The sequence below is a fragment of the Alosa alosa genome, chromosome 13 (assembly GCF_017589495.1).
Source record: "Alosa alosa isolate M-15738 ecotype Scorff River chromosome 13, AALO_Geno_1.1, whole genome shotgun sequence".
Classification (NCBI taxonomy): domain Eukaryota; kingdom Metazoa; phylum Chordata; class Actinopteri; order Clupeiformes; family Clupeidae; genus Alosa; species Alosa alosa.
Genome location: NC_063201.1, coordinates 2,558,525 through 2,585,166, shown reverse-complemented (window position 1 = coordinate 2,585,166; position 26,642 = coordinate 2,558,525). Strand labels below are relative to the sequence as shown.

Here is a 26,642-nt window from a genome sequence, read left to right as displayed (position 1 = left end):
AGTATTGTGGTTCTTGATGCATTCATTGTAGAACATATGAGATTAATGATACTTTATTTTATATAAACAGTTTTGTAAACAAGACTCTAGTCGTTTGGAGTTAATTTGGATGACAATACCTCTAGATAGTGCTTATATCATATTTGTCTGACAAGAAAAGAACCCAACCCGGTAATTCAATACCATTTCAGTTTGAGTACAGTGGATAATATTAACATTCAGGGGGAATATCCATAGTACCGCCACAACTGTCATTTTGCAGTCCCTGATTAACTAATGCAGACACACGCCTGTACGCACACGTCTGAAAGCGCTTCTATTGTCCTTTTGCGAGCAACAAAACAACATTAATGTATTCTAATCAATAGGGTGCATTCGCAATTGGATGCCTCGCGTAATGGGCGGACTCTCCACTGTTACCCGTGGCGCGTAACCTGCCTTTGGGTATAGTACGGGGCGTGGTCTTCGTCCAAGGGGCAATCCTCAAAACTGAGCGCTCGCGCTGAGTCTCCACACAGCTAGCGTACTTCTTACTTGGACGGACGTGCCTGTGAAGTCTGCTTGAGTAATAAACCCAACAACTGATCTTATTGCCTACATTTGCATTGTTTATTTTCGTTCAGCCAACGCGACAATATTTATTATCTGTCGGCGCTCATTTGCGTAAATCAACGATGGATTTTCTTTGGTTCGCAAGTTTCTCCTTGACTTTCTGCGCTTGGTGTGCGTCTGCGGAACGGCACAGTGTATTCTGGAATAGCACGAATCCCAAGTGAGTAACAAATGCATGGTCCTATTTATTAGTGTGTGTGTGTGTGTGTGTGTGTGTGTGTGTGTGTGTGTGTTTCTTTTCATTCCAGTCTGTGATTCTGCGAGTGAGTCTCATTGCTCAGGCTTATCAGTGCTGTGCTGTCTAGTCCAATCTCAGTGTTATCGGATACTTGTCTCAAGACAGGATTCTACAACGCAGCACTTCTCTGACTCTGCAAAACATTATAGAATATGATAGGTTACATGCATGTCTGCCTGCAGTCACTGTTAATGAACAAGTAGGCTACTATGGCGCAGGACACAAGAACCAAGTTAAAGAGCCAGAGTGTCTCAGTCTCTGCAAGTTGTAGAGGGCGTACTGCCTACCTGCTTGATGTTGTCTTCGCTAGTTGTTGTTATACAACAGTTGCCAACATCGACGTCTTCGCTTATCTCTATGTGTCTTTGTCTAATTCGTTGAAACCGCTAACGAGATTGTAATTATTGCGTTGCGCACGGACTACGTAAACAGATATCCATGCTAGGAAGGACAAACAAGCACGCTTGACTAGGCGGGTCGACAGCCGGGGAAAAACTAAATATACTTGGAGTCGAGTACACTTGCGCTTGGTAATAAATAGACAAGCGTGAGAAAACCTGACAGAATGTCTGAATGGTGTGTCCAATGCAGTCCGAAGAACTTGGATGGAAGAAGTCTGCACTAGCTTTGTGGGTGGATGAACTCTGGGAATGGGTATCCCTGCGTAGGTAGCTGCCTCAGCTGAATTTGCATGGCAACTAGTCTTCAAATATGTGGTGTGTGTGTGTGTGTGTGTGTGAGTGTGTGAAAGAGTGTCAGAGAAAATGAGCGCTTATTTATTGAAATACGACCAAATGATCAGCATTTCATGTAGGTTACCACAGTCATACCATGAGAAGCCTGTTGAATTTAAATCCCGAGAGAGCGAGGGAGAGATTTCAGGCGTGTTTTGAGTGTAGCCTATCTTGAAAAAGGAGCACTTAGCTGAGATCGATACACATGACAGGCACGAAATATCAGTTCGGATTTATCGACCTTTTAGGTGAAACTAAAGAAAGAGCTTCTCAATAAAAAATAAAACAGGTGACTCTAAAGGCAAAGCTGGAAAGACAGAAGACGGCATTTCCTTGAGTCGTAAGCATTCCGGTCGAGTTGTCTATCTGATCTGACAAGGTCAAACGCACGCGCTGTTTACAAGTTTTCGTTCCTTTTGTTTCCCGGTAGTTTCTACGAGTCACGTAGGCAACTCAAGGTTCAAGGTACCCTCCCTTCCCGAGCACCGCACACTAGTGTGCCGGTGACGTTACTTGTTTATTAACTTGTGTAGGACTATTATTTGGTTGTAAGGCAGAGGAGCGGGGGGCAAGTGTGAGTCAGTGGTTATCGTGTATGATGAGTCACCAATCATACCTTGTGCAATATCAGAATTCAGCTGTCCGCTATTGAGCAATATCATATTACCTATAGACCCTATCAGAGGATGAGCACACACTGAGTCAAGATATGGAAAGTGGGCCAATGCAGCGGAATATAATGTCCATAAAGTAAGTCAGAATAATGAGATATATATATGAGAATAGTATGAGAGACAGTAATATAGAATGGAAAAGCAATAAGTGTGTGTGTGTGTGTGTGTGTGTGTGTGTGTTCTGGGCAGCAGACTGGCACAGACACTGAACTTGATGTGTTTATTTTAATCCCGGCATGGTTCACATTTGGTCAGAAAGGCAGCTTGCATAACCATAACAAGAAAAATCATAATGTTAACAATAATCCCCTCATGCCTGCTAAATTTAGTCTAGCTCTCAGACACACGAATAGACATGGACATGCTAACACACACACAGAGAGAGAGCATGGTATGAAATGGTGCTTATGTAAAGTGTAACAGAGAAAAAGAAGTGGTGTTAGACATACTTACACACACACGCTTGAATCCTGTCTCTGTCACAATTCCCAGAAGTCTTCGACTGATCTCAGTAAATGAAGTTTTGCTCCCATCTGCAAGATCCATGAAATTGTTACACACACACACACACACACACACATCTGTAACTGTTAGTAATAAGAGAGTAATCCCATCTGCAGGGAGCGGAACTGTAATCTGAAGATGTGTGGCTGGTTATTTTTACCACCCTTTCATATTTAAATCCCTTCTTTCTCTCAATTCTTCTGTTCCCTTAATCTCTCTTTCCCAGAATAGGAAAAAAAGAGTGAATGACAGTTTGTGAACTTAGTATCTGCTGTCCTTGCATCATGCTTGTGTTATTCATTCTGGTGGTTTGCTTGCTCCTTACCTTTTTTGCTCTTTTTTAATACCATCCATTCAACCATCCATCAGGTCACCGGTTAATCAATCCCAGATTGGATTAGCCAGGCCTGAATAGCCTAATTTAGGACAGTGATGAAGTATAACATGATTAGTGATTGAGGTTAACTGCACGAGCTTGCAGATGGCAAGTAAGATCTTGGCACTCTTCCTTCCACACACCCCAGATGCGCATACACACATACACAGAGACACAGGTGTTCCCGCCACACACACACACACATACAGAAGCGTGTGTGTGCTTGTCAATGTGCGTGTGTATTATAATACTGGTTTAATCCTTAGCGTGTGCCCATATCACAGTTCATTGAAAGGTTTCCTGTGTTTGTGGTGAGGTTGAAAGGTGTGGCTGTGGTGTGTGTGTGTGTGTGTGTCTGTCTCTAAGAGCTGTCTACTGGTTGACATAAGGACCCGGCCAGGCTTGTTTCTGACAAGCTGTTTTTATACTTACTACGTGCCTCTGCTTGCTGTGTGTGTGTCTGGGTCCGTGTTTGTGCGTAGGCTGCTTTCTAAAATGTTTTAGAAAGTTTGTCTAGTTGTTATTATAGGAAACTGGTCAGTTAATGCTTAGACTTTCTCTCCCTCCCTCTCATACACCTATGCCAACACACAAATACATGCACACACACACAAGCTCTCTCTCTCTCTCTTTTCTTTCTCTCTCTCTCTCTCTCTCTCTCTCTCTCTCTCTCCATAAGTCATGGCACACAGAGAATGTGTGATTTGGGTATTATTAGTACCCGCATGCCTTGCCAGACGACATGTTGCTATACTCAACCTCATCAGCTGTCCACTTCTCCCCTCCCTCTCTCTCTCTCTCTCTCTCTCTCTCTCTCTCTCTCTCTCTCTCTCTCTCTCTCTCTCACACACACACACACTGTCTCTTTCTCTCTCTCTCTCTCTCTCTTGTATACTTCCTTCTCTTTTCCTCCTTTGCCAGTTAAGTTTGGCACTATTGCTTCCCTCTGTGTCTGTACCTCTGTGTGCCTTTTCTCTGTCCTCCCACCCCTTCTCTCTCTCTCTCTCTCACTATCTCTCTCTCTCTCTACTCTCTCAGCAGCTAGTAGTTCTTAGCTGTTATGGTTGAGAGTAATCTTTGTCCTTCTCTGCCACTCTCTCTCTCTCTCTCTCTCTCTCCCTCTCCCTGTTCTTTCTCTTTCCCTCGCCTGTCAATCATCCCCCTCCCTCTCATTTTCTGCCCTCAGTACCAGTAGTCCAGCTATAAATCTGCTCTTCTGCAGTCAATGAAACTCAGCAGCCTGTCTGCCTGAGGAAACACATAGAAAGGGCTTCACCATGTCCTGCAGGCCAGAAAGACATTTCACTTTTTGTTTTTTGTCTTTTTTAAAGCACACCGCCACATACACACAGTAGTAGGTTTTTAGAACACAAACACATCTAAAAATCCTCATGAGTAATGAATACTTCTTGTAGCCAGTCAATCAGTCTCCTGTTTCCTGTAACACAGACACACATTCAGGGGTAAGGAGGGCACATCTGTCCATACAGCAGCCAGCCCACCACCCCAGGGATTGATGGGTAATCTGTGCATTGAGACCCAGACAGACGGAGAGCACCCGAGTTAAGGCTATACATAGACAGGGTCTAATCTGGACCCTGGAGGTGGCAATATAATCTCTAGTAATCCCAGAGAACGACTGACTGACTGACTGGACAGGGGATACTGTGGGGGTCCTGGCGGAAGTGTAGATTACCAGATTTCGTATTTGCGCTCCTTCTGGATAGATACATCAGATTATAATTTACAAGAAATTGTCACTAAAAGACTTCAAAGAAAGATTAGAGGACATTCTTACTATTTATGGTCTTGTGTGTGGTCATTATAATATATGGATGTGCATGGGTATGTATGTGTGTGTGTGTGTGTGGGGGGTTGTACTACTGAGGTTGTGTTAGTATTCCTTTTATCATTTGTTCTATCACATTCACGTTTACCCTTTCAGCGCCTATTCCTAAACCTGCTTGCGTCTTTGCTGTTGTTTTGAGTGAGAACCCCCTCCCAAACACACACACACACACACACACACTCCCTGTCTGAGCTCTTCCTCTCCTCCTTATCAGCGTCCCAGACTTCCTCCTCTCTCTCCCTCTCTCTGTGTCATTCCTTGTTCTCACAGTGAAACATGTTCTTTTCTTTTTTTTGCTCTGCATATGTACTTTTCCACAGAAGATGAAGGCAGTGTGCCGTAGTGGGTGTGTGTGTGTGTGTGTGTGTGTGTGTGTGTGTGTGTGCGCGTGTGCGTGTGTGCGTGTGCATGTGTGTGTATAAGATTACCATCGTGGTGATTACATCTTCAGTAATGAGCTAGCCTTTCCCCTGTCATTGTTTTTGGTAATGGTTGTATCTATTATGTGTGTGTGTGTGTGTGTGTGTGTGTGTGTGTGTGTGTGTGTGTATGTGTGTGTGTGTGTGTGTGTGTGTGTGTGTGTGTGTGATGAGTAAGTGAGTGAGAGAAAGAAAGAGAGAGTGAAAGAGAAAGAGATAGTGTTCTGAGCCTGATTATGTTATTGTGAACACGGAGCATTCACAACTGTTGCCCTAACAACTGTTCGCTTGCCGACAGCTCAACACTGCCCCCTATCGAGCAGTACCAGCAGAATTTCCCTTACTGTAATATGCTACAGCTTGGGAAGGCCTTTTCTCTGTTAGTGCATACATACAAGTCTGCACAGGTGGAAAAACATGTGTTTGTGTGTGTGTGTGTGTGTGTGTGTGTGTGTCTGTGTGTATGTGTGTGTGTGTGTGTGTGTGTGTGTGTGTGTGTGTGTGTGTCGTGTGTGTGTGTGTGTGTGTGTGTGTGTGTGTGTGTTTTCCCTCTCAGTTGGGCAGGAAAAGCTACAGATGACTGTCTCAGCAGGCAGTGTGTGGCATGGCTACTTGTATGGCTGTGCACAGAAAAGGAGGAGGAGGTAGAGAGAGAGAGAGAGAGAGAGAGAGAGAGAGAGAGAGAGAGAGAGAGAGAGAGAGAGAGAGAGAGAGAGAGAGAGAGAGAGAGAGAGAGAGGGGGAGGGGGAGGGGAGGGACACTACAATAAAAGGGGGATGGGCCGAGGGTGAGAGAGGGCACTGGGAGAAAAGCTTGACCTCCCCAAAAGGCCCCAAATGAACAGGCCTATGGTCTATAATGAGAAGATAAAGATTGAGCTGAGAAAGACAGGAGGAGGAGACCCACAGAAGGGGGGATGGAGAAAGACAGAAGAGGAGAAGAGGGGGATGGGGGTATTTATAGACCGATAAAAGATGGACAGACGTTGGTGGAAGGGGGGCAAGGGGGATCGAGACAACAGAGATGGATGGCAGGCGGAGGCAAAATCTTGGCGCAAAAGAGATTAGCAAAAGTGATCACGACCGACCCTCCTACCAAAGGGCTACAGTTCAGTGTAACAGGTGAAGCTTTGCTTTAGGAGGCGAGTAATTACAAAATGACTTGCATGAATGAAATAAAATGTGAAACAAATGTTTTGTCACAGATATACACACACACACACACACACACACACACACACACACACACTGCAGCCCACATTTTACCATATGCTAAACTTCCCTCCCCCAGTGTTTCTTTTAAACCAATTATCTGGGCACCAGCCCCCCCTCGTCTTTTTATTCTCCCTATGCATCCCTTTCTTTCAGCCTTTCTCTCTCACTCTGTCCATCTTTTGCTCTCTCTATGGTTGTAATTCACTGCGTTAGATAGGGTCTGGTGGCAGTGAATAGTGTGTGTGTGTGTGTGTGTGTGTGTGTGTGTGTGTGTATGCTAATCTCAGGAAGAGTTACATTTGTGACACATATCATTGTTGACATGTCATCACCAGACAGAAGGCTGGAGGAATAGAGTGAATGACAAAAGAAAGAAACAGGAATTGCAGGAGTTTATATACTATACAGGTAAATGGGGGAAATTGCAACCCACTAATTAGTGTGATGTTTGTGTGTGTGTGTGTGTGTGTGTGTGTGTGTGTGTGTGTGTGTGTGTTTTGAAGAAAGAGAGGCTCTAGTCTGTGGTTGGTTTTTGAGTAGACAATTTGGGATGGGGGTGTACTTCTCCAGAATAGATTGCAGGACTTGTCAAGACATGCTTGCACTATGTTAACGATTTTTTGTAAACTCTCCCCTCAGCCTTCTATATGTGTGTGTGTGTGTGTGTGTGTGTGTGTGTGTGTACTCGTGCTGACTGCTGACTGGCAACAGTTGAGCAGTTGGAGTTAGCGTACATCTGTGTTGATGTGCAGAGTGCTGACTGGCAGTGTGTGTGTGTGTATGTGTGTGTGTGTGTGTGTTTCATGCTGAGTCGGGGGTGTGTGTGTTTGTGTGAGAGTTTTGACCCTGATCTTTGACTCTAATGACCTGCCTGACAGCTTGGGACATTCCTCAGGGAGAGAGAGAGAGAGAGTACTGCAGTGAATAGTGAATTTCACTCACACCCCCCACACACACACACACACACACACACACACACACACTGCAGTGAATAGTGAATTTCACTCACACACACACACACACACACACACACACACACACACACACACACACACACAGAGAGAGAGAGAGGGACACACACAGGAGAGAGAGAGAGGGGAGAGAGGGAGAGAGAGAGAGAGAGAGGGAGAGTGAGAGGGAGAGAGAGAGAGGGAGAGAGAGAGGGAGAGAGAGAAAGAGAGCCAAGCAGCCAATCATTCCTGTCGAGGAGAAACAGACCCAGCTCTAAACACCCAGCTGTTCAAACACCCAGCGTTCCACCCACGCCTCCTAAACAGACCCTATTACCCATCTCCTAAACAGACCCTATTACCCACATAACACCCAGCAAACAGACCCCCACAACACCCAGCGTCTCTAAACACCCAGCGTCTCTAAACAGACCCTATTACCCAACACCTCCTAAACACCCAGAAACAGACCCTATTACCCACAACACCCAGCGTCTCTAAACACCCAGCGTCTCTAAACACCCAGCGTCTCTAAACACCCAGCGTCTCTAAACAGACCCTATTACCCACAAAACACCCAGCGTCTCTAAACAGACCCTATTACCCACAAAACACCCAGCGTCTCTAAACAGACCCTATTACCCACAACACCCAGCGTCTCTAAACAGACCCTATTACCCACATAACACCCAGCGTCTCTAAACAGACCCTATTACCCACATAACACCCAGCGTCTCTGTACAGATTAGTCTGCGTGTCTGATAGGGAAGCTGCAGATGGCTGGGTCTTTACCTGTGAGAAAGAGGAAGTGATTAATAGGCGAAGAACAGCAGCTTGGCGTTGACATCGTCTTCAGACAACTCTCACTCAGGCGTTAGTGGCACAGGCAAGCTAAAGGAGTGGGGAGAGTAACCAAAGAGAGAAGGGGGTGGGGGTGTCAAAAGGGGGTCCCTAGGGGTGGGGGGGCAAAAGAGGGGGTTAATGACGCCTAATTTAACTCCTCTGCCAAACACATTGAGACCAGAGACAGACAGAGAGAGAGAGAGAGAGAGAAAGACACAAAAGGAGAAAGGACCTAAGCACGTTCCTTCCCACTCAGATCAGAGTGGCCGAGTTCACATAGCGGAGCCTGGCTCTGCTGTATCTGTGTCTGTCTTCGTGTTGCCACTGTAGCGCTTGTTTGCTGCGTGTGTTAGATAACCACAGGTCAGTTTGCACCTAATGGCCTTTAATGATGCTCTCCACTGTGAGTCTGTATAGACTGGCCCATGGTGGACACACACATGCGCACACACACACACACACACACACACACACACACACACACACACACACACACACACACACATACCTCCCTTTCCCACACACAGTAATGCTTCTGGCTTAGCAGTGTACACTCACAAGCGTTTGAACGTGGCATTGATTACACTCACCCCAGACAATAGACTAAGCCCAGCATTATCCTGTGATAACAAACAGCCCTGAAACATGAGTGTGTGTGTGTTTGTACGTGTTTGAGCGTGTGAATGTGTGTGTGTGTGTGTGTGTGTGTGTGTGTGTGTGTGTGTGTGTGCGTCCTGGTGTGAATGGGCTTTGATTAGCTTTGAAAAACAGCTAATGCCAACTAAAGAGAAATGAAGCATGAAGCAGAGACATAGAGAGGGAGAGAGAGAGAGAGAGAGAGAGAGAGAGAGGGAGGTGCGTTTAGGACAGCAGCCAACTTCATTCCTGTCCCTGCACATCATTTTGCAGACCCTATTACCCACAACACCCAGCTGCCTCTAAACAGACCCTATTACCTTACAACACCCAGCGCCTCTAAACAGACCCTATTACCCACAAAACACCCAGCTAAAACCCTATTACCCAGCTGCCTCTCTAAACAGACCCTATTACCCACAACACCCAGCACTGCCTCTAAACAGACCCTATTACCCACAACACCCAGCGTCTCTAAACAGACCCTATTACCCACAACACCCAGCGTCTCTAAACAGACCCTATTACCCACAAAACCAGTCCTCTCAGACCCTAACAGACCCTATTACCCACAAAACACCCAGGCGTCTCTAAACAGACCCTATTACCCACAAAACACCCAGCGTCTCTGTACAGATTAGTCTGCGTGTCTGATAGGGAAGCTGCAGATGGCTGGGTCTTTTACCTGTGAGAAAGAGGAAGTGATTAATAGGCTAAGAACAGCAGCTTGGCGTTGACATAAGTCTTCAGACAACTCTCACTCAGGCGTTAGTGGCACAGGCAAGCTAGCGAGTGGGGAGAGAGTAACCAAGAGAGAAGGGGTGGGGGGGAGGGGGGTCCTAGGTGGTGGGGGGTCAAAAGAGGGGGGGCTAATGGCGCTTAATTTAACTCCTCTGCCAAACACATTGAGACCAGAGACAGAGAGACAGAGACAGAGAGAGAGAGAGAGAGAGAGAGAGAGAGAGAGAGAGAAAAAGGACAAAAAGGACCTAAGCACGTTCCTTCCCACTCAGATCAGAGTGGCCGAGTTCACATAGCGGAGCCTGGCTCTGCTGTATCTGTGCCTGTCTTTGTGTTGCCACTGTAGCGCTTGTTTGCTGCGTGTGTTAGATAACCACAGGTCAGTTTGCACCTAATGGCCTTTAATGATGCTCTCCACTGTGAGTCTGTATAGACTGGCCCATGGTGGACACACACACACACACACACACACACACACATACCTCCCTTTCCCACACACAGTAATGCTTCTGGCTTAGCAGTGTACACTCACAAGCGTTTGAACGTGGCATTGATTACACATCACCCCAGACAATAGACTAAGCCCAGCATTATCCTGTGATAACAAGAACCGCGGCCTGGGCGCATGAGTGTGTGTGTGTTTGTACGTGTTTGAGCGTGTGAATGTGTGTGTGTGTGTGTGTGTGTGTGTGTGTGTGTGTGTGTGTGTCCTGGTGTGAATGGGCTTTGATTAGCTTTGAAAAACAGCTAATGCCAACTAAAGAGAAAATGAAGCATGAAGCGAGACATAGAGAGAGAGAAAGAGAGAGAGAGAGAGAATAAGAGAGAGAGAGAGAATGAGTGTACGTGTTGGTGTACATTACTCAGAGACAACAAAATAAACAACAGCAGGAATGTAGCAGTAGAGGAGAGGAGCTCTCTCTCTCTCTCTCTCTCTCTCTCTTCTCTATCTCTCCCTGTCTCTCTACCTCCACATACACACACTCACATCCTGAAGTCCTCTGTAAACAAAGTAGGTACTTGTAGCCGTCAGAGTGAGAGACTGAGATCAGGGAGGCAGATTGAGCAAGAGAGAGAAGGGCTTGAGAGGTTATTGAAAAGCAGTTAAAAAGCAGGAGAGGAGTGAGCAAAGTCATAAAAACACACTTGGGAGAGATGAGAGATAAAAGTGGAGACTCAGTGTCTCCGCTTCACTGCAGAGAGAGAGAGAGAGGGGAGGGAAGGGGAGAGGGAGAGAGAGAGAGGGAGAGGGAGGGGGAGAGGGAGAGAGAGAAGGCTGGTGGTGAAAACACAGATGAGAAGCGAGGGATGGCTAGACGAGAGGAGGGAGAGAGACGGTGAAAGAGAGGCAGTGTTACCGGCTCCGGGCCTGTCTGAATGCATGCGTGTGTGAATCCAGTCCAGCCTGACACACACACACACACACACACACACACCCATACAGCCCTGTCACTCCAAAACCTGAACCACCAGGTGCACCACACCACAAGCACACATGTTTTACGTCAGACAAACAGAACCACAACATGTGACTACAATACACACACACACACACACACACACAAGCATGCATGCACGCAAGCACAATAAATCATGAAGTGGAAAATAAGGGTGTAGCATTTGGTTCTGACTTGATTACTGTATGCCCGTGTGTTCTGACATGGGTGTGTGTGAGTGAGTAAAACGTGTGTGTGTGTGTGTGCTTGTGTCTGGGTGTGGTATACATTCTGTTCAGTGTATTCCTAGAAGGGTTGATCCTAGAGTGACAAATGAAAGCATAACTAACCATTTCTCTCTGTCTCTCTTGTTTCTTTCTCTGTAACAGTTTCATCTGGGACGAGTACACGGTATCGGTCAGCATCAACGACTATCTGGACATAATTTGCCCGCACTACACGCGCGGCGAGGTCCCCGCCCAGGAGGCCGAGCGCTACGTGCTGTACATGGTGGAGCTGGAGGACTACGAGACATGCAAGCCGCAGTCCTTCGACCAGCTGCGCTGGGAGTGCTCACGCCCGTTCGCCGCTCACGCGCCCGAGAAGTTCTCCGAGAAGTTCCAGCGCTTCACCCCCTTCACGCTGGGAAAGGAGTTCCGCGTGGGAGAGAGCTACTACTACATCTGTACGTTTGCCGTCACGTTTGCTGTCATGTTTGTTTGTTTGTTTGTTTATGTTTGTGAGTTCAAGCGTTTTAGACTAAATGTGGATTTGTGTCCTTCCTCTCCCACAGCCAAACCTCTGCACCATCACGGCCAGGAGTGCATGCGTCTGAAGGTGGACGTTGTGGGCAGCCATGGGCATCATGGTAAGCTGCACGCTAACGACTAATTTAGACATTTAGAAATTCACCATTTTGTCTTCCCAGTTCTATGGCCAAAGTTTCTCAAAACGTAGGGTTTCTAATCCACTCTGTCCTGCCCCACAGGATCAAAGCACCACAAAAATACTGACAAGAAGGAGGTGGAGGAGAAGGAGGTGGAGAAGCACACACGGGTGGGGGCAGGCGGCGGCGTGCACAACCCGTCCAACAGACTACCAGCTGGTGAGTGTCTCATCTGCCTCAGCACTGACGCACACATCTCACACCGCAGAACCATTCTAGAACCTTCACACATCTCACACCGCAGAACCATTCTAGAACCTTCACGCATCTCACACCGCAGAACCATTCTTGAACCTTCTGTGCTGACAAGCCTGGGAGGTTTAACATTGCGTCCGCATACATCCCATCAAATGTCATTTGAAGTGTCATTTTTTAAAGATAGTTAGGGGAATCACAGGAGAAAACGCATATTCCACACACGCGAAATTAGATATCCTGTTGTTTTTTTTCCTTCACTGTAGCGTCCTTGTACAGATAATATAGCATACTGAGGTCCATTTCAGTGGGCCAGTTTAACCTCAGAACTCAAGAGGTGTGTGTTTGCTTATCTCACACTAGTGACAAGAAACCAAACTCACAGTTTGTCTCTCTCTCTCTCTTGCAGATGACCCTGTGGCCATGATCCCTGTGGTTCAGAGGAGTGTTGGCAGTTCAGCGGTGTCCCTCTCCTCCCTGTCCCTCCTCCTGACGTCCCTCTTCGCCCTCCTCACCCCTCTGCTGCACTGAGGCTGCCACCAAAGAAAATAACAAAAAAACAAACGGACTAATGTGGACTCCTTTGGAAACGGTTTGGAACCAGTTTCAAACCAGTTTTAAAGTTGGAACCAGTTTCAAACCAGTTTTAAAGTTGGAACGCACACAACACAAAGACTGAAGCGAGCGCGGGACGCTGTGCACAAATGGAAAAAAAAAGTAACAAAAATTTTATAATGAAGCTTTTTTTTAATATAAAGGCGATGTGTCGCCTGTGAGACGAGGTGTTTGTTTGACACTTGATTGAAGTGTTTTTGTTTTGTTTGCTTTTGTTTTATGTGTGTGTGTGTGTGTGTGAGAATACGTGGGGGTGAATGGCGTGGCTCCAAGAAAACAAAAGTATTTTTTGAAGGATTTTCCCTCTTTCTTTTTATGGATTTCACCTCACCATTTTATCTCCATTTCTTGATCTTTTTATGTGGACGGTTCCTTTCCAAGCTCCTGTAACATTGTGAAATGGACAAGGAGTGAAGATGCCTTTCCATTCATCCACTTGACTTCTAAAGAAAAATAATATAAGTGAGCTCTAAAACTGGAATCTTTTAAGAAGATAACATAACATAAATGTCTATCCAGGTGTAAAAGAAAATCAATATTGTACCTCTTGACTCAAAGGCCACAGTCGTAATTCATACATATGCTATAGTATCCATGTTGTATGAGTTGAATTGTAAAGCTAATGATACACACTAATGTGTCCCTCCAGCCCAGCCTTTACTCCTGTCTAAGTGTAGCATTTGTTCAGTACTCTGGGTGGTGGCTATCTCTTGCATCATGTACCTGCATCTTTTATTGGAAATTACCGTTTGCAGTCCAGTCTTTACTGTAAAACACACACACACACACACACACACACACACACACACACACACACACACACACACACACACACACAGTCTTGGGTAAGGAGCTGGTGTCTTTTTTCCCAAGACACCTCCCCACACACACACACAAACATACATTACCGGTACAGTTTGTCTTATTTACATCCCACAATGCATTATCACACACAATGACACATTATGCAACACAGAGGTGCTGTTTGAACTAAAGTGATGTAGATACTGAAGCATTTGACAAGTACAGAGTCTGTTTTTGTTTACTTGTGTTTTTTCATCCATTTGTACATATTGTAAGTTTTGTAAATATGAAAGATTATAAGGCATATGCTTATTTGTTAAATATTGATAATGTGAAACAAACAAAATAAAAAGACAATATTGTTGAGAAAAAATGCAAATGTGCAGTTCCTTTTTTAACTCCCACAGTTTACAATAGATTCACATGTTGACCACAAGACCATAAACATCACATTAACTCCAGGAGATGAGTGAACACAAAATGTACTGCATGAACAAAGAGATAAACCCAATGAAACAATAAAACAAAACCCTACTTTTCCCAGCCAAGTTAGAACTGGGAAGCGGTCAGAAGACACCGTGAGCCAATGAGCAAAGCTCTTCTGACCCCCCAGGTGGCTGAGGGATTAGTCCTAATCCAGCCCTGCGAGAGAGGGTTAATGAGACATGATGAAAGATACGGAAGGGGCTTTTACCCCATCTGGGATCAGGATTCTACATCTTGGGCCTAATTGATTATCACTTGAAAGGCTAAACTGATCCACAGGCTGCGGCTCCCTGTCTGGGCCACAGGCTCACCAAAACAACGAGGCAGAGGAGGGGTGCTGCCACCCCACTGTGTCCCACTGAAGAGGGAAAAACATTGGCACACGGGGCTACTCGGGCTACAACAACAGCCACCTTCTTCTCTCTCTCTCTCTCTCTCTCTCTCTAACCCCTTTCCTCTGCCCCCTCTCTCTCTCTCTCTCTCCTTTTCCTCTGCCCCCTCTCTCTCTCTCACTCCATCATCACCCCTATACTTTCATCCTCCGCTGCATGGGACAGGACTTAGTTCACAGTGTTTGGCCAAACATCCGCAAAGAGAGAGAGAGAGAGGACATGACAGGAGGGAGAGAGTGAGGGGAGGGAGGAGGGGAAGAAGGGAGGGTGTGGGTTTTTTGAGGTGAGAGTAAACTCTCACTCGGGTGTGAGGATGTCACTGTGGCGTTTGCACTCGCACTCTCTCGCACTCGCACTCCCTCTCGCCGCCTATTACTGACGCTTTTCCCCCGAGAAAAAGCTTTGACATCTGTCAGCCCGCAGCAACACTGGGTGTTTGGTCGGTCACGCCATCACTGGACTCCACGCCAGGCACGCCGCGCTCCATGCTGCACCACAGCCAAACAAATTAAACAGCACCACTCTGCGGACAGGCTGCAGCCTGGTGTCACATTCACCTCCATTTCACATTTGAGCCTCAGCAGACACGGCAGTGGTGGTGGTCACTCAGGGACTCGGTTTGATGCAGTGCCAGCTCTGGTGTTGGGTCTTTGCGGTGAAGGAGCCCATTGGGAGCCGCTGGGCACAGCTTGCCACTCCAAGTGCCCTTGTGTCAGAACCATGACTGTGGGGAGATGTGGGCGAATGTGGTTGCATGCGTGCCTGCTGGGAGCTGACTGCAAGAATCCACTTGAAGTGCAAAGTTAGCTATTTTGGAATTATGTGTTCGGCTTTCCCTTCTCTTTCTCCTGTCTTTCTATTTACTTGTTTATTGTTTACAATTTATTGTTATTACTGTTTATTTATTGTCAAATTAAAGACAGATTTACCCCTTTTTGTAATTATATTTGTTTTTTTATGTATTATTGCTCTTGCGAGAACTCTGGACTTCCAGGGTAATATACAACTCAAATACTACATTTTCAAGATCAATGAGAATGTTCTCATTATGAACATTCATCTTTTATTTAAGTAATATACAATGTTAGTCTACAGTCCATATAAGGTAAGCCTACTCTGGACCTAGTTTGTGGCTGCTACATTCCTAATGCTCTGACTGGTTGACCACTTACAATATATTTAGAGCTGAGCACACCCTGGTCAATGTGCGTGTGCATCGCTGTCACTTACTAATTCTTGAATGAATTTGTCAGTATCCCTAGCAGTGCACCAAACTGGACGCAATTTAATTCAGATAATACACTGGGTTACATCATCTGTGGGATAAGTATCTATGGTGCTTATAATGTGATTGGTTAAAACTCTGTTTTCTGGATGGTCACGAGAACCAATCAGATCAGCCGATTTTTCGGAGTTACAGATTACAAATACGGAAATAGAAGAGGGAAGGTGTAAACGTCAGCGTTGTACTTTTTTGTACTTGGATTCTTATACGTTGTGTTTTATTTATGGTTTAAGACGTTTCATAAATTCTAGAAATTATTTAGATAGCAAATCAACTTAATTTGTTTTTCATTCTATGGAGTTTTTGCAGCTTCTGTCATGTGCGTGTATCGTGTTTACGGTCGGGATGTTCTCGACTGGACTGTGAGTAAATAAATGCATGCCTACACCACCACCACCACCACCAGCAGCAGCAGCAGCAGCACCAACAACACGGCCGCTTAACTTTGTGTACATTTCATTTCATGCGTGTTTTAGCATGCATGCATTCAGTCACTTTCATTTTTGTAAATGTATGTTCACGATGGCTCGTGAAGTGCTCATACATAACCACCTACCACCACTACTACTACCATCATCATTAGTAGGCTAGGCTAGGACCAGCTTGTCATAGTAGTCGAGTTAGGTTACCTAGAAAGCTAAATTATGAAGTTTCTGCGCAAAATAATTAGCCTGCTTCATGGCTGTGTCAGGTGTACATGAAATATAAGTTGACCACACCAACAGTCCTCCATCAACCTGCCGTATCAATACCTTTAAATTATAGTCAACCACATCAACTCAACTTTATGTATGTTTGGGGTTGTCTGCAGGACCGATCTGAAAAAGATGAGGGCAACACAAAGTGCCGATAAAATCCAATTCCTCCCTTTCCTTACCACTTGCCTAAAGTAAGTATTTCTTTATTATTATTATTATTATTATTATTTTTGGATCCAGCCAACTATGTACAAGTATAGTAGGGGAGACCGGGGACAGTTGCAACAGGGGATGGTTGCAACATGTCAATTTTCTCCAATCAGAAACAAGGTAGAGTGATGACACTCACACTGCATATGCTCAGTTGGATGCCCCCCTTAGCAGAGAAAAAGCAAGGAGATTCCTGAACTGCTCCAGGATTTATTGTAAAAAAACTGTTTTTTAGGTATGAAAGTATTTATTTTCTTGAGCTTTGTTTCTGTTAAACTGCTGTCACTGTTTTTGTGATTCAGCTCAAACTTATATGATTTAAATGAGTGATATGTTAACTTTAAGCTACTATGGTTAGCATGTGTCAAGGTCCCCTTGTTTAGCTAGCACATGAGGTTTTATCATGGCTGACAGGAAAGGGGACAGTTGCAACAACTGTTGCAACTGTCCCCTGTCCCGTACAGTCCATACAATGCATAAATATGATCATATAAATTATATATTTTTTAAAACATGTTTTACATGACAATAGTCTAAATAAAAGTGAATTGCCTCCCAAATTGTTCCATTCTTCCTATGTCACTAAAGTCCTACTGTATTTTATATCAATTTCAATATTTGACATCTGCACATAAGGCCTACTCATCTAGACAAATCTATAATTGTCATCTAATCAAAGCTGGTGAATAAATAACACTGTAATATTATTATAACTTACATAACTTGTATTTACATACAAAAATAATCATTTTATGCACTGACATATATTGTAATATATTGTATTTTTAACACGCTGCAACCATCCCCAAACAATGTTGCAACTGTCCCCGGCCCGGGGTCAGTTGCAACATCTGACTCCTTACATTCAAATGCAAATTGTAAAAAAATGTAGATTCTGTAATTATCTTTAAATGGTTTAGACTATTAACAGACATATGTAAGTGTATTGTATAAAAAATTGGTTTGTCTAATCCAAACCGTCTCTGAGTAACAGAGCCAAATGCAAAAAGCGTTGCAACTGTCCCTGGTCTCCCTATAGCATTTATTAACTTGTTACCATTGAGCCAACTATCATCATCCAATGTTTTGGCTAGTTTCTGAAAGTGCAAAAGAACAAGATGACACTCTTCATAAGAATATCATAAAGACCTCCAGGGATCTGTGTTATTATATCATAGAGGGCAGATAGAAGAAACCTGATGCATGATTACAACATCGAAGGGCAACACTGAAGGATAGATGAAGAAAATATATATTATTTATTTTGCAATACCTTGACCTACCTAGCAGAAAAGGCATTAAATCAATAAAGTTGTCCATGTATACAACAAGGAATTGAATCTGCAAAATACAGATCCCCATCACCAGGCAATAAGTATATATATACTCTTTTGATCCCGTGAGGGAAATTTGGTCTCTGCTTTTATTAGTGAAACACACTCGGCACACAGTGAGGTGAAGCACACACTAATCTCGGCGCAGTGAGCTGCCTGCAACAACAGCGGTTGGGTGCCTTGCTCAAGGGCACTTCAGGCGTGCCTACTGGTCGGGGTTTGAACCGGCAACCCTCCGGTTACAAGTCCGAAGTGCTAACCAGTAGGCCACGGCTGCCCTAATTGACTCATTATTACTCTGATTTCCCAATATTAATATTTCTCAATCAGATGATTGTGTGTCTGTGTGCATTTGTTTTCCAGTAACCTAGGATGGCTGTATTATGGCCTTCTGAAGAAAGACGGCACATTAATCATTGTGAACACAATTGGGGCCTGTCTGCAGACTCTCTATATACTGGCTTACTGCCACTATACCAAAGAGAGAGTGAGTACTAAAAACTTTACTCAACAAACACACGCAGCTCAGCTATTCAACAGGGCTTGATGGTGGCTCATTGTTTATCAGCTTCTCTCTGCACTAGGATCTGAACTGTCTTGCCAATACACAGCAGCAAATATCCTAATAACTGTTTGCAGCATAACTCTTTGAAGGCATCCCTAGGTGAACTTTATGTATAGTCACATTTGTGAGATCTGTGGGAGAAAGCATGCAATTCTTCAGAAAAATACTAATTTCAAATGATTCCAATGTAAATATGTGGAGGTGAAAAGGGTATGAACACACATAATTGTTCAAGGTAATTTTATATAGCACATTTTAAACAACAGAGGGTGAGCAACAGTAGGCCTTCCCACTGAGTTTATCATTTCCTGTAGACTTATGTCCACCCCTGCAAATAATTGAAAAATCTGTTTTGGTGCCTTAGTTTATCTCTGTTGTCAACCTTAGACAGGCCTTGTAGTGCTCTTTAATTATCCTCACCCTGTAGGTCTTTTGGGCTGCAGTGCATTTCAAGGATTGTTTTTGCTTCTATCTTGAGGCCATCACAACCCACAATCCATATCTCTCTGTTTACTGTGTGTGTGTGTGTGTGTGTGTGTGTGTGTGTGTGTGTGTGTGTGTTGTGTGTTTTCAGAGACGAGCGTTGCAGCAGACCCTGGTGATGGTGTGTACGCTGGGCTTGGGCTGGGGATACTTCAGTGTGATCGTCTCCCAGGGCGACGTCCAGCTCTCCCAGCTCGGCCTAGTGTGCAGCGTCTTCACCATCAGCATGTACCTGTCTCCACTGGCTGACCTGGTAAACACACACACACACACACACACACACACACACACACACACACACACACACACACACAACACAGTCTTCAGCAAAGAGAGAGAGAACAGAAAACACACACACAGCGTAGCTCAGTGCAGGACCAGAGACAGAGAGGGCTGACGTTTTGGCACAGCACGGGTAGAAAGTCCTGTTTGGATGATTTTCATGTCTGACCTCAACAATAAAGAATGCTTCTGTATGCGGTTTGCTTGCATAAAATGATTCTGTGGATTTTGCATACACACACATATCAAAATCCGCAAACACGGGTTTGCAGTGAATACAAACAATGTGAAAACGATGTGCAATAAATGGACACTTTGAATAGCCCAGAACACTTTGAATAGCCCAGAACACTTTGAATAGCCCAGAACACTTTGGATTGTCTTAAGACTTTGAATAAACAAACGACAATTCCAACTGTAAGGTCCCAAATGGTAACGCGATAATGGTCACAAATTCAAGGACGTTTCCGAATGCCACACATGCAAAGCACGACCGGCTACAGAAAACGAGTGGCAGATAAAGTGTGATGTCACTTACAGGCTATAGTAATTTCATATGATGATGCATCATTCCACAAAATGGTTTGTTATTCAAGTTATTCAATTGGCTAAACATAAGCTATACAGACGAGTGGCAGACAGAGTGTGATGTCACCAGAGATTGTTTTTGAGTCACATTGTTGCAAATTTCAGATGCATTATTCCGCAAAATAATTTGTCTTCTCTATCAGCAAGTTATTCAATAGGCTGAACATATGGCCTTAACTCAAAACAGCTGTTAGGCTTATGTCATTTTGATCCATGAAAAATGTCACATGCAGCCATGCTTAAATTCTGCTTACTGCACATTTATTATCATGTATTATAACATAATATTCAGAATATTTATTATTGAATGCTTAGCTGGAATTATGTTTTTCCCTATCATCCTATTTTTAAAGGGCTTGGGTTTTCTACAGGAATAGCATTTTTGAACGGGCACTGCACTAGTCTGTGTAAGCACTGCACTAGTCTGTGTAAGCACTGAAGCCTCCAGTGAAGTCATGACGAATAGAATACAGTGAAGCCAAGATCCTTAATATACAGGGTGAAGTCATGACTGGAATAGAATACAGTGCCCCCCCCCAGTTCCAACAAGAGCTGAGTTGCTGGGCTGTGAACCTGCGGGCCTGTCCCGTGTATGTGACCTTGTGTCAAACCCTCCCTGTGCTGCCACACTGCAGTCTATAGATTTCCTCCACATACCACAGCTATCTGACTGAAGCGGGGCTGCCTCATCTCAGTGCTTTCCTGTTTACCTCTTCAGATACGTCTCCGTGTTAGGGAGCCAGCATCTGTCCCTGTTGTGTGCGCTGCGCTGCCAAGGTCTACTCTTATCCATCCGTCTGAGTTCTCTTCCTCCACTCCGTCTCTCCTCTTCCTGTTTATGTTCTGTGTGCTGTCTCTCCAACTGCCCCCCTCCTTCCCTCCCCCCTCTGCCACCATCACCATGTGTGTGTGTGTGTGTGTGTGTGTGTGGTAGTGTTTAAGACCTGTAGCATGTTTCCACTCTTGCTCTTTCACACAACACACACACACACTCTTCTTCCTGTTTGTTCGACTCTATCTGAAGGGGTCATTACCAAACCCCGCTGAGGTGACAAATAACTTCTTTGTTGTGTGTGTATGTGTTTATCTATCTCTCTCTCTCTCTCTCTCTCTTTCTCTCTCTCTCTCTCTCTCTTGTCTCTCAAACATCTCTTCTCTTTGTTTTTCTTGTCTTTGTTTCACACTCAAACACTCTCACTGTGTGTGTATGTGTGTGTGTGTGTGTGTGTGTGTGTGTGTGTGTGTGTGTGTTTGGAGAGGGGCTTATGCAAAGTAAGATCTTTGGAGCTGTTGTGTAAGCCTCAATCATAGAACAGTGTGTAATCGTGTCATTAGAGTGAGGTTAACCCTTTTCAGCTGATCAGGTGACGTCTCCTCTGTCCGACCTTTGACCTCCACTGGATTCTCAGGAGCGGAAGAGCAGACAGGCTATCGACACACCCAGATGCCCCTCCCACACCCAGATGCCCCTCCCACACCCAGATGCCCCTCACAGTTGTGCCACCTCTATAGCGCATAACACTTAAGTTACAATTCTTAGTAACTCTTTTTAAACTAGATTTGGTACAAGCGTAGGAAGCTCTCCTTATTGAGCTGTGTGAATATATTACATAACGCTGTATTCTCGTTCTGATTAGATTGTGCGTTTTGTGTAGGAAGTTATGTTGTTGATCACACAGTTGATGTTACATAACCACATATTTTCATTCAAGGTAGATTATGTTTACACCTCAGGGAATTATGTTTCATTGAACGCAGCATATGTAATATTCCTGCATTCTCTAAGATAATGTAATCTCGGAATAACAAAATAGATAATTTTTATTCATAGAAATTTGACCTATTGGTGTTTCAGCCGTGTGGCAGCAATGGCTTGTGTGTGTGTGTGTGTGTGTGTTCGCTTCCAACAGATTGGTCAAATGCAGAGGATGACTGGGGATGAATAATAGTGTCTCTCTCATCTCTCTGTCTCTGTCAGCTGGAGATCATCCGCAGTCGTTCGGTGGAGTGCCTGTCCTTTCCTCTGACCGTGGCCACCTTCCTTACATCCACTGCGTGGACACTCTACGGCATGCAGCTGCAGGACTTCTACATCATGGTGAGAGCAGAGAGAGAGAGCGAGAGAGAGAGAGAGAGAGAGAGAGAGAGAGACAGACAGACAGACCGAGAGAGAGAGAGAGAGAGAGAGAAAGAGAGAGGGGTCTGATGGCAATCACACTGATCAGAACAATAAGCACTGTGCTGGAACCTAAGAATGGACCGGGCCATTGAAGGTTTCAAAAAAGTTCTATATATGACAGCTTTGAAACCTTAAAAACTTAAGGCACAAACATTTTCCTTGCTTTAAGCCCTGATACACTGATGAGTACTGTTACTGTTTCATGCAGCCAGGATTTCTACAGGGTTTGCTACAATGAACTCATTTTGATGAGGACTTAAAGGTTGTATCAGCGATAGCGGGGATACGTCGCTTCTGATGATGTTCAAACAAAACAGAGAGCTAGCTCACTACTCCCTCCCCCTTCCTCCTGTGCAATTAAAACTCTCCTAAACGCTCATCTCGTCGGTTATTGGTCGAAACACTTTATTTTGCCTTTGAGTGGTTGCCAACTCTTGTTGGTAGCAATTGTTTTTGTGTACAGATCTCGGAGCCTAGGCTGCCTACAGAGACACGTTTTTTGACGGCCTGCTTATGGGGCAGGCAGCTAGTGGATCGTTAGGAAAGATCAGATGAATGTGATCATTTATGTTTGGGCCTTTTTTGGGCCTTAAATCCCTGATACAACCTTTAAGGGCACAGGGTATCGGTGATCAGAACACAAGACACAAGGCATCACACGTTTAAAAAAAGGTATTCTTTCGATACTTGATATTCAGAGCTTTTCAGTCGGTGCCACAAACGTATTGAAAGTTCAGTACGGCACCCAGCCTTAATTACACCTCTTTGAGAACAGTAAAATTGGCTTTTTCCATGAGAGGAGAGGGTGAATGAATGTTTTATTCATGCCTAACTCTCTCCCCTCTCTCTCTCTCTCCACTGCTGGTTCTCACCCTAAATCCATCTCCCTGCCAGGCGTCGGAAGTCATTACCCAAGAGCACAGTGTTTGGCCCTATTGTGTGTCCGGCTGCCATGAGGGCCGAGCAGGCCTTGGCTTTACTTTTCTGAATGGAAGTTAGTCACATAATGAGAACTTCCTGTGCACTTTAGTGGTCCTACGGGCTTTCGCAGGAGTTGTTTTCATAATGCAGGTTGCCAGGTTACCCCATCATACCCATGTAAGGCTCCGTAGTGCGTCAGCTGAGATCAAATCTGGTCGTTTGCCTGTTTTTTTCTGTCATGCGTTGTCTGCCGTGTGACATGTGACACGGTGAATCTTCACTTATTCAGCCATCTAAATTAGGACCCCATATGTGAAAAGCGTCTTCAGAGCTGTCGGCTGTAGCCAGTCTGTGCTGACATGGTTTGGCTTAAAGGTGAGATCTACTGAGAACGTGCGCGGCACATACCAGCACAGTCATGAATATTCAGACCAGCCTGATCAGAGAGAGCACGTGCACAGGATGATGGTCCCTTGTATTGTGCTGTGGGGTAGGGAGCTCATTTTCCTGGGTCAATGTGGAATGGATGTGCACGTCTGACCGGTATAAACCTTTCTATCTTTGATGTGCTGTGTTCATCTTAAATCCGTCCCCCCTGCTCTGTTAGATGTGTTCATCTTAAATCCGTCCCCCCTGCACTGTTAGATGTGTTCATCTTAAATCCGTCCTCCCTGCACTGTTAGATGTGCTCATATTTAATCTGTCCCCTCTGCACTGTTAGATGTGTTCATCTGAAATCGGTCCCCCCTGCTCTGTTAGATGTGCTCATATTTAATCTGTCCCCTCTGCACTGTTAGATGTGTTCATCTGAAATCTGTCCCCCCTGCTCTGTTAGATGTGCTCATATTTAATCTGTCCCCTCTGCACTGTTAGATGTGTTCATCTGAAATCTGTCCCCCCTGCTCTGTTAGATGTGCATATCTCAAATGTGTCCCCCTGCTCTGTTAGATGTGCATATCTCAAATGTGTCCTCTGTCTTCTGTTAGATGTTAAATCCTTCCCCTCCCATGCAGTCTAAGTTGTGCTCACCTAAAATCTTTCCCCCTTGCTCTGTCCAGTTCGCTCACCTCTAATCCTTCCCCTGTGTGTCGCAGGTCCCCAACACACCAGGCATCGTCACCAGCCTCATTCGCTTCTTCCTCTTCTGGAGTTTGGGATCGGAAAGTCAGGGCAAGCCCCTTACAAGCCTGTCTCCGTATAAACGGAGCCCTGGACCCACCACCAAGTGCCTTCTTCCTGGAACTTTCTCCTGTGTGCTCTTAGAAACAGCCTCCACTCTCCTGCTTCTCTTGAAGCTCTCCTTCTCTGAGGAGACTACAGTTCAGTTTGTCATAGACAGGTATAATTACAGATGTCAGACTCTCGTAGAATAGCTGAAAAGGGTTGAGCCGTGAGGGCTGGTCTATTATATACTGTACATTATATAAAAGGCCTGTGTGGCTCTCAAAGAACGGCTCCCATCTTGAGCAAAAGACGTGTTTCACGGTTCTGTCCCAAGTGGCAGGGGGACAAGTGTCCTAAAGCGTCCCCACCTGCAAGGTTTCAGTTCATTGCACTTTAAAGCGAGGAATGACTCAACTTATCTGTTAGAGAATGCTGGGTTGTCCGGGGGTTATTTTCTGGTACCTTTTACTTATCCACTCTTTTGACCTCAGACGTGTTTGCAACATGTAGTTCATGCTTTCCCTTAGTCCCTTTATCAGTATTCTATATTATGAGAGTTTAGTTGCCACATTTTCTTTTTTTAATACAATGTTTTGTTGTTTTTTTAACTTCTCTTTAATCATTTCCATTGATTCCAATAATTTCACATTTTCAATCATTTCCATCATGTCCCCTTCCATAATTAAGAAAGACTGCATCTCTACATCAACACGTGCATTTTAGCGCATGTAGAAAAACATGATAAGAAGTGATTTTCTGAATGCCATTTTGAGGCCTTACAATTTTGGCCTTGGAAGATTTCTTTGTGAAGTCACCTATGACCTGTTAACAATGCATAGCTCTATTGGGTGTTCTTTTCTCTACACATTCCATTCCTCCTACAGTCCGTGTTCCCACATTCCTTACACACAGACAGCTCTTTGTCTTATTCGTGTGCTGGGGTGTTCCTGACGTTAGCATGTCATCTCTCCTACACTGCCATGTACAGTACATCAAGAGAGGACCCACCAGAGCCAGAGCTATCGGATAGTTGGCCAGCTGCCCTCTGACCTCTATGTGACCTTTACTTGACCCTTGTAGAAAGGGGAAGAAGCTCTTCTTATGTATAGGGGTCGCTGTGCCCACCAAGGCACAGTTGTCTTTATGACAAAGAGCCAGTGTACATGGACTGATGAGTGACTGAAACTTCTGTGTGTCCAGAAACAAGTGACCACTGTCAATGGAGTCAGGTTAGCGTAGTGCCACTGCCGATTTTGATAAATTAAACGGATTGTTTTTTTTATAACTATAAATGACTATTTTTCATGAGTGACTTGAGAGATCACATTACACTGTCTGGGGACTCTTGTCAGTCGTTTGGACTCACTTCACTCTAAATCCTGTGTTATGTTTGCCTTCATCAGTTGGTCACTTTTGCACATGATGGCTCAGGGTCAAGTCTGGGGCTATCTGTTGTCTGTCTTAGTCTGTTTTAACGGACTACAGTAGGTGCAGATGACTAGTGGTCTATGGAGCAAGCCACATGCTCTAATTAAAATAGCCCCACATCATCACATACCCTTCACCATACCTAGAGATTGGCATGGTGTTATTTCAGTAATCAATAATCTAGGTATGGTGAAGGGTATGTGATAATGTGGGGCTATTTTAATTCCAAAGGCCAAGGTAACTTTATCAGGATGCACAGTATTCTGGATCCATGAAATAACTGGCCTTTAAAAATAAAAATCTGCCTGTCTCTATGGGAATTTTAACATAGGGGTGGCAATACTTATGACCCCTGTATTTTAAGGAAGAACATTTATTTATTTATGATACATTATTCATTCACTAAGAAAATTGGTGTCCTTAAAGGTTAGATATTTCCTCATTTTTCACTTAAGGCATCAAGATCAATTTCCAAAAGATGATTTTATATTCCTCTTTTCAGTCAACTTTAGCATGGGTGCCAACACTTTTGGCCATCACTGTAATGTAAAATAATCAAATAATTGGCTAATCTGTCAGGTATTTAGGCTACTCCCATGTTATTTAATATCCAGCACTTAGCTAAATAACTAAACATTGCTATAGTTAGGGGCGTTCCCACAGTGACCGAGCAACAACATCCAAGCCTATTTCACATAATATAGCATGATGTGAGATTCAACAACAGCCAAGCCTATTTCACATAATATAGCATGATGTGAGATTCAACAGCAATGCACAACTGGCTTGTGGCAGTCGCACACACTGCAGGTCTTACGTACAACCCTGACGCAGGACAAGT

General features: G+C 44.6%; 2 protein-coding genes across 2 annotated transcripts; both read left to right on the top strand.

Annotated features, from left to right (window-relative positions):
• Positions 1 to 528: 528 nt before the first annotated feature.
• efna1b (ephrin-A1b) lies at positions 529 to 14,161 on the top strand. The gene is made up of 5 exons (XM_048260424.1): positions 529 to 772; positions 11,616 to 11,911; positions 12,020 to 12,094; positions 12,215 to 12,331; positions 12,777 to 14,161. Exons 1-5 carry the CDS (start codon positions 675 to 677, stop codon positions 12,896 to 12,898), a joined length of 708 nt encoding a protein of 235 aa, XP_048116381.1. The 5' UTR covers positions 529 to 674; the 3' UTR covers positions 12,899 to 14,161.
• A 1,927-nt stretch (positions 14,162 to 16,088) lies between these two features.
• Positions 16,089 to 25,966, top strand: slc50a1 (solute carrier family 50 member 1). Its single transcript, XM_048260423.1, has 6 exons — positions 16,089 to 16,311; positions 16,761 to 16,838; positions 18,555 to 18,678; positions 19,331 to 19,492; positions 22,088 to 22,207; positions 24,304 to 25,966. Exons 1-6 carry the CDS (start codon positions 16,244 to 16,246, stop codon positions 24,580 to 24,582), a joined length of 831 nt encoding a protein of 276 aa, XP_048116380.1. The 5' UTR covers positions 16,089 to 16,243; the 3' UTR covers positions 24,583 to 25,966.
• Positions 25,967 to 26,642: the final 676 nt, after the last annotated feature.

Coding starts and splice junctions, on each gene's coding strand:
- slc50a1 (XM_048260423.1), top strand. CDS start 16,244: ATGGAGTTTTTGCAGCTTCTGTCATGTGCGTGTATCGTGTTTACGGTC. Junction 18,679..19,330: donor GCCACTATACCAAAGAGAGA/GTGAGTACTAAA, acceptor GTGTGTTTTCAG/AGACGAGCGTTGCAGCAGAC. Junction 19,493..22,087: donor TGTCTCCACTGGCTGACCTG/GTAAACACACAC, acceptor TGTCTCTGTCAG/CTGGAGATCATCCGCAGTCG.
- efna1b (XM_048260424.1), top strand. CDS start 675: ATGGATTTTCTTTGGTTCGCAAGTTTCTCCTTGACTTTCTGCGCTTGG. Junction 11,912..12,019: donor AGAGAGCTACTACTACATCT/GTACGTTTGCCG, acceptor CCTCTCCCACAG/CCAAACCTCTGCACCATCAC. Junction 12,332..12,776: donor GTCCAACAGACTACCAGCTG/GTGAGTGTCTCA, acceptor TCTCTCTTGCAG/ATGACCCTGTGGCCATGATC.